Source organism: Symphodus melops (assembly GCF_947650265.1).
Source record: "Symphodus melops genome assembly, chromosome: 16".
NCBI lineage: Eukaryota > Metazoa > Chordata > Actinopteri > Labriformes > Labridae > Symphodus > Symphodus melops.
In genome coordinates this window covers 5,204,181-5,216,642 of record NC_136706.1, presented here as the reverse complement: position 1 = coordinate 5,216,642, position 12,462 = coordinate 5,204,181, and the positions used below count along the sequence as shown (strand labels likewise).

Genomic DNA, 12,462 nt, shown 5'->3' with positions numbered 1-12,462 from the left:
GTAAAAGCATTTTAAATTCCCACCCCGATGGTGATGTGAGAGAAGAAAAGCTGTCCGAGAGTCTAAAAATGACATTAGTAGCAGCCTGGCTGAACCCTTTATCTGCTGAAAAACAAATGTTCGCAAGTAAAGATGTTAGCATGTAATACTTTTGTTCTGCACTTTATAATACAAATGATGTTTGTATGTTGGCCTAGCATTCTTTGTTTGCCATGTAAGACTGAACTGTATCTTTTTGAGAGCTTCCATCAGAATATAAATCTTTGTCATTGTTGTGATAAAAACAAAGATAAACAGTTTTAACTCTCTTCAGTCGCAGCACAGGTAGGTGTGATGATTATACTGTAGGCCTTTAACCGTTTAAAGAGCAGAGATAAATTACAACTGAATTATGAGTTGTGCTTAATTTTAAGCTATAAAGTGTGAGAAACTATTTATTGGCTGTTTTGAATATTGTTTATATAATCTGCAGCTGCTAAATTTTCTTTTGACACTTAAATCAAAATGAATTAAGTGTCAACATTAACACCTTTTTGAGTTTTACCAGTAAAAGATTGATCTGTGACTCTTCCCTTCAACAGTTTGAAGGATTTTTTTTTTAATCAAATCAACAGAAGGATGGTCTTCAGCTGCTTATTTTACATCAACTGATCGTGACGAGAAGATATATTATTGAATATAGTGTGTGCAGTGTGTGACAGAATAGGCGGACACCAAAGAGTGACTTATTTTCTCACTTTATGTAAATTGTTCAGGTTGTGGATATGTCAGATTCTGACATGTTTGACTCCATGAAAACGGACTAACTGAAGCAGTCATCTGCTCCGACTGTTCGTCAATAGTTCAGCATTATTTTATACAAAATTGCACATTTTGAAAACACAGGTTTCATTTAGTTGTCAGATCAATTTCATGAAATTAGACAGTGGCAGATTTCAACTTTTGACAACAAAATCTAAAGATCTGACTGACCAAAAAAATACTGCAAGGAACATTTTACATCATGTTGAAAACTCAGAGCAAAAAGACTCACACTAGCATTCACGCAACACCGTTTTCAGATCAAATTAAAACTCTGCATGTAATTAAAACAAATTTCTTCAACAAAAGCAATTTTTTCAAAGAACAATAACTTACAATCTGAAAGGATCAATCAAAAAAAATTATCATCAAAATGAACATTCCCTCATTTACACGTCAAATCACAAATTCATCTCATCAAAAGAACTTCTTTGCTGCCGCCTCCTGTTGACTCCTGCAAGAGAAAAGAACAGTTTAAAAAATAAAGCAAATAGAAAAGATGCATCAAAAGGATAATAATAGACAATAAAATGCTTTATGTCTTACTTGTACATGATGTAGCAGAAGAAGAGGACTGACTGGACGACAATGAAGACTGCAAAGTGAACAGTGGACAGACAGGCGGGCATCGGAGGAACTTCAGGACACTTTATGGCCTTCTCAGCAGGATTCTGTGGGCGAAACAAACAAGACACAGAGCTCAGAGTTCAGTCAGCTAAATTCAAATCAGTTTATGTAAACTGCTGCCGACTGTGATCATTACTTGAGCGCTACGCTGGACCATGTGCTCCACGTCCCTTTTCACCATGTGCAGGTGTTCCTTGATGTCGTTGAAGTGCTGGATGGTCTCGTATGATCCCAAACCCACTGCATTCCCCTGCTGAGGTTGGGCTGAGCCGATCTGTTTCAGTGATTCATGAAAGGAGTTTCTGCAGAGACAGATAGAAGACTTAGTACTGTGAAAGACTGACCAGTGGTGCAAAAATACATCAAAACTGTGACTGATTCCCCCGAGGACTCGTGTTTAGAGAAACAGCCTTTTTCAACTTAATTCTCGAAATGATACGATATAGAGAAAATGTTTACCACTCTCAATGTGGAGCGCGTTTTCAGTGAAGTCCAATTCGTTAACATGATGTCCAGTAAATATGCTCTTTGGGGTCTTTTATTAATAGTAATTCAAATTGTCCAAAATTAATCTCTTAATCCCTATTCACATGAGACTACATATTCTCAAAGTTAGAAAAACAGAAAATTACCATCTGATAAAAGAGGTCATGATTGCTAAATTAATCCCTTATAAAAACATGTTCTTCCAACAGATTACAAGAACAGGAGGTTCAGAAACAGACCACAGAGGAACGCTAGCTGGAATTATGGAAGCAACAGTCTGGTCATAAAGCTATAGACTAATAAAAACAGTGATAGTCAGCAAGGCTGCCCACGAAGGAAAGCCCCTCCACCAGCTGCATGGAGGGGCCCAGCTGCATGGAGGGGCCTAGCCTCGTGGAGGGGCCTTGCTGCATGGAGGGGCCCAGCTGCATGGAGGGGCCCAGCTGCATGGAGAGACAAAGATGTATAGAGGGGCCCAGCTGCATGGAGGGGCCTAGCCTCGTGGAGGGGCCTTGCTGCATGGAGGGGCCTAGCTGCATGGAGGGGCCTAACCTCGTGGAGGGGCCTAGCTGCATGGAGGGGCCTAGCTGCATGGAAGGGCCCAGCTGCATGGAGGGGCCCAGCTGCATGGAGAGACAAAGATGTATAGAGGGGCCTAGCCTCGTGGAGGGGCCTTGCTGCATGGAGGGGCCCAGCTGCATGGAGGGGCCCAGCTGCATGGAGAGACAAAGATGTATAGAGGGGCCTAGCCTCGTGGAGGGGCCTTGCTGCATGGAGGGGCCTAGCTGCATGGAGGGGCCTAGCCTCGTGGAGGGGCCTAGCTGCATGGAGGGGCCTAGCTGCATGGAAGGGCCCAGCTGCACGGAGAGACCAAGATGCATGGAGGCCCTTCAAGCAGGTTTAAGTCTGACATGTGGAAGGAGCCGCACGTCAAATCCAACTCTCTCTCCCGATTTCCTGCTCTATCCAAAGTTCAATGGAATAAAGGCTCTGTGCAAAAAGCTATGTGGGGTGGGTGCCTGCTCTATCTTGATGGGTGTTGTGACTTTCTTGAGTCTTTCTTGAGTCACTCAGCAACCAGCAGAGACTCAGACCTGTTAAAACGTGCATTTGAGTATGTTTGATGGGGTAGCAAAATTAACATTTAGGACTTTAAAAACCTAGTAATGCTAATATCCCAATACTGTCACCTTTCTCTTTAGTATCACAGAAACCCTTTCATAGGACAGCAAAGCAGTCCGAGCATAGTCAAACTGTCATTTCAGCAAATGTGCCAATCCATTCAAGGCAGGTTTATCCAGCATCACATTTCCATACATTACCCCAGGAAAAGACATACAAATATAAAATTCAAAATCTTTTCCTCAGTGATTGACATCCAATCTGTAAAGCTGTGTCTTCCCTTTTCATTTTCATCAGTGAATGAAGGAAAAAAAAAAACAAAAAAAAAAAACGACAGTCCAAAGCATTCTCAGAAGAGAATGAAGACATCTAAGCAGGGCTCAAATTTCTCGACAAAATGAAATTTCTTAAAGTTGATTACTTACATGGAGAAAGCAATAAGTTTCCCTTATCATCTTAAACACGTCTAAGACGATTATAAAGGAAAAAGTGAACGAACAAATGAAAGGAACTCCGGTCGTGTAAGTAGGAAGGCCCCGAGGGGGGATTCAGACAAGAAATCAATTGGGAGGAAAAAGCATGTTTTGCTTGTGTGTGACAGATGTATTTAAAGACTCCTAATCTGATAAGGACAAAACGGTGCTAAGATGTAGCCTTTTCTTGCTCGGCCACATGGCTGCGGACTGAAAAGACGGACAGGGATGACATAAAAACAAAATCTAATTTGTTCACAGAGGGGGGAAAAAAAAATCTCCCTTGAGAAAGTAAGTGAGCATTTATTAAAGCCTAATGTCTAATCTTCATCTGCTACAAGTGACCCATTTCTGAGCAGAAAGCCCTCCTTGGATATTTAGTCTGAGACGAGGTCCTATCATAAACCGTGTGTTTTCAAAAGACAGGTCAGGATAAACTGAGAGCTTAATCTACACACTAATACAGATCAGTCGCTCACATTAGCACATTAGAGGGAGCAGCTGCAGCCTTTTGATTGGGTCTGAACTTATTTACTGCCAATCAGATGACTCCTGGGCACCGCCCTCACTTCACATTTTCACTTTTCATGGTGGGCCTTCTTAACACTGAGTTGTCTGTCTTTTCCTGCCATCTTTAGATAAGACCCGAGAGGGACGTTCTGGTCAACAATATAACAAAGAAATCATGTACGTCTCAGTCATTTGAGGATAAATGTCCAGTTGGATTTAGGGCATTAAAACAGCTTGGTTCTTTATGATACACTACTAAGACTGAGAGATTAATGTTACATGAAATAAAATATTTAATATCTTGTGATTCTGATTAATTCTTAATGCCGTCTGAATTAAGACACAATCAGGCTGCAGAGGCAGGGCGAATGTATAATAAGTAGAGACATAGACACATGTCGAAATGATTGAAATTCATTTACTGTTCGGTCATTAAACACCTCAACACACCAGCTGAAAAAAAAGAAAAAAAGAAGCAGACTCCGTGAATGATTCACAGGGTTCAATATTTTCAAAAAATATTGATTAAATCCCCTCACACATTGAACAGAAGGCCGGGTTCTGAAAAGGACTTTTGGTTTAAATTGGTTGCATGCTCTCGGTGACTAAGCCCAAAAGCACCTTAAGAGAGTAATACAAAAGCACAAATATGTTATTGACAAGCTGTAAACATGAAGAATTACATTCCATTCACCTAATCAGGCTTACTTACAGTAAGAACAAAAACCAGAGCGCCGTTTGAGTCTCTGCCAAAGACTGCAGTGCTTTTCAGAATCTCTTAAGCTGTATTATCTGAGCATACAACTGGTGCAGGCCGTCATCTGAGAGCACGTCAGTATTATATGATGTTACCTATCATGTCTTCATATGTAAAGCTTTGTGTTTAATATACCCATGAAGATGATGTTGACGTTTTTTGCTTGTGTTTTTGCACATGCAGCAGACCCAGACTGCACCCTCTCAAACGGAGAGCTCGCTTAAATATCAACTTAGACATCTACATGCACCATTACACACGTGGCTTACATTTATTTGGATGTACCAATAGACTGCAGGGTTTTCTAGAATCCCATGAAGGCCCCTTCATGAGGTCCAATGTTGATTGGAATTTACAAACACCTCACGTTCAGGGGCGCTGATATCCTGGTGGTTATATCGTTCCATCTGATTGCCTTGGATAACTTTTATTGCCTCATTTAAAAAAATGTGAAGGCAATCTGACAAAGGTCCAGAAGAAACGACTGCAACAGTCTCATCTACGGTTCATCATCCAAAACACTAAAGAAACTACAATATGACTACGTCACCCCCATTCTTTATAACCTACACTTACCCCCCCCCCCATCCACTTCTAACTCCTCATCATCACCTCCAAAGCCTAACACCCCCCCCCCCCCCCCCCCCCCCCCCGTCTGAGCTCCTCCACCGGCACACTCCCACCCGCACTCTCAGGTCTGCTGACGCAAACCAACCTTGTTATAACGTTTTTATCCATCGCCAGAGGAGTCCAAGACAAGAGCTCTGAATGAACTCCTGGAGTCTTAATTAATCTCTTTAAATGACCACAGCAGACAAGTCAACTTATTTAGAGCTAAATTAAAAGCCATTGTGATGATTATCTCCTTTAGTGCCGTGGCTTTCACAGTGTGTTTGTGTGTGCACGTGGCAGTGAAGGTTGGATTATCAGGCCAGCAGACACCTGTGACGTTGAGGCTGCTGCATCCTGAGATTAAATATGATTCGAGGGATTTAAGCTTCAGGATTTCCCCTTGTTTTTCTGGAGTATCGGGGTCTTTCTCTTAATGTGCGTTTAAAAAAAACAGCGAGTTCTTAAGACAGACAACAACAATGACACTGTTTTTACTTACCTCAGATCGTTCAGGTTTTTGAGGATCTCCTGCTGGGAGGCGACGACAGAGCCGAGCTGTTGTTGACGTGCAGAGTCGAGCTGAAACAAGAACACAGCACACGGTCTGAAGGTTACACACTGCAGTGTTGGCGTTTGATAAAACAGTCATAAAGAAAGGCTTTATTAGTTGTCATAACCTGCTGTGAAAACAGACAAGTGTCACAGGTGCACACAGGTGTTCTTCTGTGTTCTGTGATAATCTGATAAATCGAGTCAATAAATGTTCTTGAAATAAAATAAAATCCTTGTAGTCAAACATAGTGTAGCGTTGTTTTGCATGTTCCGTTTACACGTGGATGTGTTTTCTAATGTTCTTTTATTGATGGATTTAAGTGGAAGCAGCCCACCTCCTCACCCCCCCAAAAAACGTTGATTTATAAACTAAACTAAAAGTACGATGATTCATGAGCTGACAAATGTCAACGGCTGAATGTTAGCAGCTCTCTTTGCTGTTTGATAGTCTTGCATGATCATATAAAATCACTGTAATCACTAGCTTAGAGTAATGTTAGCGAGGACGTGTTGAAGTGCCTGCTATATTAGCCGTTGTTTGACGTTAGCTTAAAGGTTACAAAACACGTTTCAGATATATCTCTGTTTCCCCCCAGGGTTTCCCTACCTATCGTCTCGATGGTTGCTAATGAATTGAGAGGCAGTTAATGCTAACAGTTTGTCAGATTTCCTACATCAAAGGACTCGCAGTCCTTAAAAACAGCAGTGTGACAGTATTATGGCGTTACACAGCGTGATGTCAGAGCTCAGTGTTTCCCAGTGATGCTCACCTGTCCTGACTCGGCGTTCGTCCCTTTCTTGGAAACCTCGTCGGTGATGACGGACACGTATCGTCTCTGCTCGTCCAGGATCATGGCGAGCTGCCGGTGCAGCTGTTTGATCTCCAGGTGGATTCGGTTCTGGCCTTCAAACACCTGGCGGATCTCCCGGTCGTTCACGGTCTCATACAAGTCCTCCACTGGAAGAACCGGAAATACAAACATGAAAGAAAAAGAAACTTAAACTAAATATTTGATATCCATTTTTTTTTTGCATGCTCGTATCTCTGGAACTATAATTGGGCTATTATTATTTTGTTGCTAGAAATACTTTTTTTTAATAATCAACTGAGACCTCTGGATTCACAAAACTAACTTGGCTCTCCTTGGACGTCTGGGTGCTCCTTCTGAAACTCCTCTTTCTTTTTGTCCAGCTCTTGCTGGAAGTTCTGAAATTCCTCCTGGTACTTGTCCTTCTCTTCTTTAGGAATCTCAGATTCAGGTGGGGGCTTCAATGGGAAAGGGGAAAAAAAGAAAACCCTCTCGGAGCTCAATAGAAGCAGGGCTTTGGCTCGGTCGTGCACATGCATGCATGGACACACAGAGTCTCTCTCTCTCACACACACACACACACACACACACACACACACACACACACACAGCCACAGCCACAGAGAAGTGAACAGCACACACACACACGATTGGGCATGTATATGTAGAATGTAGTTACCGGTTGCTGTCCTGGTTCTGACAGTCTGAATAACAGGAAGGACAAAACGTCGTGGTCATCTGATGAAGGAGAGAAACGTCGGAATGAGAAAATGACAACAGTTATAATAATAGTGAGGTTATAATGAGAACAGGAAATATGTGGTGATACCATTTAATTAGTAATAACCTGGTCGTAAGAAGGTCTATCATTTGAGGTTAGAAACTGTAGAAAGAAGTGTATCTTGTGAGAAATCCTTAAACCAGTTTTCATTGGTGGTTTTTTTTAACGTTTGGTTTTCACATTTTGTTTGCTAATCGAGGCCCACCACAGGAAGAGAGGAGAGCGCCACTGAGCCTGTGCAAACTTCTGGAGTGAAAGAGGGGAGCATTGGAAGAGGCAGCGTCGTGTTTCATGAGGTGCATTTATTGTCCTTTTGCTTTTCAGTGTTCAAACTTAATTTTTTGTAGTTATTTTCAGATTTCACTTGAATTTATCTTCATTTGTATGGGGGGAAAAAAATCAACTCTTTGATCATCCCTCATCTTTCTCTTCTCAGTTTTTGTTTCATTCTTGTTCTCTGCATCCCGGTCGAACACGGGAAAGTAACAATGGGATGTCATTACAAATCTGTAAAATGGAGGGCATTAAAGGGTTCAATATTTTAGTTGGGAGATGACGCTGACCAAACAGGAGTGATAATAAAGTTAGCTCAGAACAAACTGGCACTGTTTGTTTACGCAAGAAAACTCCACAATCGTGTCAAGTAACGAGCAGGATAAAAACGGTTATTCTGCCTCCCTCAATGAACAGGAAATGCAGAAATGCAGATTTGATTTATTTTCTTCTTTATGGCAAAATATTCACTCAACAAATGTCCCCTGTCTGACCCCAGTGCAGCAAAATATTGTCCTCAGGGTCACCGGAGCACCCATTCTTCTTCTTCTTAAACCACACGGCCAACTCATCAGGAAACAAAGAATAATTTTCTGCCTTTGTGATCATACAGCTGAATTAGTTCATATTAAAAACAACCCTCACATGTGACTCACGACTTAAAGAGTTTTCTTTGTCGATGTGAGGAAATGGTTAGTTTACCTGCTAGACCTCCAGTGGCGGCTGAGATGCCAAAGAAGCCCTCGCTGGGAATGCTCATGTTGTCTATTTTTGTGCAGAACTCATAGTCCTCTTTATCCGGAGTGAAACCGCTATTGATCATCACCTGAGGAGAGACATGTTGTGTTTCAAAGATCGGGCTGACATTTGGCTCCATGTACATGTTTACAGATTGACAGAAAAGTGAGGACTCTTGTGTTTCAAGCTGTAAGTGTGCTTACAGTTTCTTACCGTCATGGTCTTTTTGTAGTAGGTGATTTTGGCTCGCACAGGGTAGGGTTTGTTACGGAAGTCTCGTAAACATGTCCCGAGGGCTTGTGTGGTACCGTCACTGCATGGAAAACAACATAGTCAGACAGAATATATGGAAGACACACACACACATGTAGAAACAGTAAGGTGCTCCATGTGGACGCCGAAGATCAGAGAGGAATAATACACTGTGATTAAAGTTGATTAAATAAGTGAACGACACGGATGCTCATGCTTCTGTTTTTGTAAACACTTGCTTAACGGGGATGTAAACACTAAATGCCAAGACAGACTGGGCTGGCATTGAAACCAATGATTTAAAGCTTTCACTGGCCCGGGGGAGATTAGGAAAGATAGAGGATTATTTACTCTCCAAGCAAACATAATCATATTTCTTAATCTGCTTTAAGTTGTTAAAAAATGTTCAGATGGTGACGACATCAGAGTCATGCACAAGAAATGTTTACTTACTTCTGGTGGTCAAAAACAAGGTTGCCGTTGTTTCCCACAACCATGATAGCCGGGTTATTTTTCTGCAATGACAATGAGAAAACAAGGAAAAGCATTAATCTCTCTCTTTTTTTTCCATCTGGAGACCAGAGGTGGCTTTGCTTGAAGGTAATCTTATCGAGAATATCAATCCCATACCTGAGCACAAGTAAATATTATTGTAATGTCAGAGAAACAAAACATTTAAAGAGGCTGTTTTGAAAAACACCAATGCATGTTTGGGTTTATAAATAATAACAGACATATATCTTTAAAAATCTAAAACCACAAAATGATACAAAACTAATATTCAAGAGGCCAAAATGTACAAGTGGATTACACTCACAGCTACACAGATTTGACAACTCGTCCTAAATGAGCTGGTGTGTAAACCAAACAGAGTCAAACCTGCTTCATTAGTGACTCATATAGTTTAGCAAAAACTCAAATTAATTTAAAGGGCGAATGTGACTGTTTGATCCAGTAGATGTCGCCCAACATTAAACCAAAACAAACTGCTGTTTGGCCTGTATGAAGCCTCCGTTCTCCTCCAGCGACGGACCTCTACCCTCTCCACTCACGTTCAGACGAAGGATTATCAATTAGAAGGCACCATCATGGAGCACCATTAAACACAAGCGGAAGACAAAATTGTCCTTTGCTCGAACTATAACGTCCAGTGGTCCACATTGTGCTAACATTAGCAGGCTAATGTTACCTTTCCATCGTTGTCAAAAGAGTCAAAGAAGACTCCGACTCCATTCCACCTGTCTGAGGCACCGTACACGGGACCATCGAGACCTTGTTCTGTAGTGAACCACACAGCCTGTAACACACAAACGACGTGGGGAAATTTTAACGTGTGCTTTATTGAAGAAGGAAGAAGAAGAAATAAGAAAGAAGAAGAAGGTTGGCTAGCTACATTTAGCATGACAAAAAAACCCACTGAAAAGAATGACATGTAGCACTGTTATCAAACAAGCAAGGGAACCCCTTGCGAATGTCATCAGTTGTTATTACAACAGAGAAGTTGAAAGCTTCCTTACCAAACCATCTGCACCCATTCTGCCTCTCCCCGATACTCGGAAGGTCACCTCGGCCTCCCAGTGTTCAAAGTTGACTTTGTTTTTGGTCCACACGGTGCCCTTCTGACTCCTGAGGGAGGGCGTGATTCGCACTTGGTCTGCGCTGGGAATAGCATCTGGTGTGAAGGGGAGAGGAGAGAGATGAAGGGCAGGGAATAATGGAAGCTGTTTAAAAGATACACACACTCAGAAAGTTCGTCCACAGTAACACACGTGTCCTGTGAGGCTGCGAGCAACATGGAGTTGTGTTGTAATAAGCCTGTTTTATAAGGGTGAGGCTGCCTTCAGAAACTGATTTCCTTCGATGTGTTGAGATGTAATCTGTGTTTACTCAGTACTTCATGTTGTGAAGACACGGGGATTACACTAACAAAAGGTGTTGGTAGAGGCCTTCAGAGAGCTCTCTAAATACAGCATCTATAATGCTGATAAATAAGATATCCATCAACAGTCTTCACGTATTTATGATCTTTAGATATTATAAGAAAATAGAGACTTCATATTGTCCAAATAGATGTTTTGCAGTTGCAGTGTTTCTGTTGATCCGCTGCTTTGATTTATGTGGACCAGAAGATTGATGGAAAAAAAATGATCCAAAGAGAAAATAGTCAGTTACAGTAGAAGACTGATTTAGAGAGACGTCAGCAAATGGACAACTCTGTGTGTGTGTGTGTGTGTGTGTGTGTGTGTGTGTGTGTGTGTGTTGCACACACCGAAAGGCTTTTATTTGCATGTTGAAAGTTCATCACTGTGGCTGCCTGTTTCTACACACATCCGCTGCAGTCACAGCTTTTTTATCCCTTTTAAATACAACACTAACACAAAAACAACGCAGCTTGAATTCATACTTTCCCAGAGGAAGGTTTTGAATGGACCAAGCAGTACTTAATGCAAACACGTCAGTTGTATAAAACACATGCAGCAGCTCATCTGTCCTGGTTGTTTTATTTCGACATGAGTGTTTCCAGTTCAAGCAGCAGGCTGTGCGATGTTGACAGCTGGACTACACAAACTTACTTCCAGAGTGGACCCAGAAAGGGATACTGCCGTCGGGTTGAGACAGGTGCGGTCCTTTAAAGCTGTATTTGTACTCGAAGCGCCTGTGAGGAGGTTCTTCTGGAGTCTGGGATCCCGCAGCGGTGTCTGCGACACTGTGGTGAAATATTAACGCTACAATAAAAGTTAATATCAACACCGGAGCGCTCGCAGCCCGGCGCTGTGCTATGGACACCGCCATGTTTCTGTATCACTGCTGACGTAGCGCTGAGAGCGCGAGCATGACGGGATGCATGAAGGGCCAACAGGGCGTTTTCTCATTGGTCGATTTTTTTGTCCTTTTTTTTCTCGCTTTTTAAATAGCCTATTACAGCCATTTATCCAGGCCGGCAGTTCATAATGATGATGTCAACACAAAAACAAAGAAAATATATTGTATTAGAAAATCATGACTACAATTTAGATTATTCTTCATGCATTGCCAAACAAATCCTATATTATTAATTGAAATATATTTTTTATTATTTTATTTAACCGTTTTTTATCCAGGAAAGGTCCCAATTGAGGTTAAAACCCTCTTTTTTCAAGGGAACCCTGAAGAAATTAGACTCACAAGAGACAGACAGCCATTAAAATGATAGTTTTAAATAAGTTTTAAAATAAAGTTATAAAATAACATATATTCAGGAGCCTGAATTTAAAAGCATTTAAAGAAATCACTTCAGTTATTTGCAAGTCTTTTTGCAGCATGTTCCATGTCGAAGGTGCAGTTCTGTGCAGGCAAATAGAAGAGAAAGCAACACCTCATCAAAAAAAAAAAAAAAAAATATCATCAACTCATGTTAAACCAAATGTTTAATGAGCAAACAAAAACAGTTTACTTTCTGCTTTGAGAATATGACATTTCTGTTTGCCTTAAATTCAGCAAATTCCCCTAAAAAGCTTGTTGATCCCATTGGGACAAGTGTCATAAACTAGCCTTGACTAAAAACACTATAATGCATACATCAGATGACTGTTCCAGTTGATCTATTTTTTTGTATCTGTCCCTATTCAAATAAACCTTAATGATAATAATTATTAACACAGGGCTTGTTCCTAAAATATCAGACATAGC

The 12,462-nt window shown here is 41.3% G+C and overlaps 1 protein-coding gene across 1 annotated transcript; it reads right to left on the bottom strand.

The window, feature by feature from the left end:
- Positions 1–721: 721 nt before the first annotated feature.
- Positions 722–11,658, bottom strand: lman1 (lectin, mannose-binding, 1). The gene is made up of 13 exons (XM_079364132.1): positions 11,367–11,658; positions 10,311–10,465; positions 9,983–10,090; positions 9,247–9,308; positions 8,755–8,854; positions 8,506–8,629; positions 7,429–7,487; positions 7,075–7,207; positions 6,711–6,898; positions 5,888–5,967; positions 1,565–1,730; positions 1,348–1,472; positions 722–1,255 (listed from the first exon to the last, which is right to left on the bottom strand). The coding sequence occupies exons 1-13, from the start codon at positions 11,584–11,586 to the stop codon at positions 1,219–1,221; spliced, it is 1,557 nt and encodes a 518-aa protein (XP_079220258.1). The 5' UTR covers positions 11,587–11,658; the 3' UTR covers positions 722–1,218.
- Positions 11,659–12,462: the final 804 nt, after the last annotated feature.

Excerpts from the sequence above, each read along its gene's own strand:
- lman1 (XM_079364132.1), bottom strand. The coding sequence starts at position 11,586 with ATGGCGGTGTCCATAGCACAGCGCCGGGCTGCGAGCGCTCCGGTGTTG. Across the intron at positions 9,309-9,982 it reads CTTTTGACAACGATGGAAAG|AAAAATAACCCGGCTATCAT; the intron begins GTAACATTAGCC and ends TTGTCATTGCAG. Across the intron at positions 5,968-6,710 it reads CGAACGCCGAGTCAGGACAG|CTCGACTCTGCACGTCAACA; the intron begins GTGAGCATCACT and ends TTCTTGTTTCAG.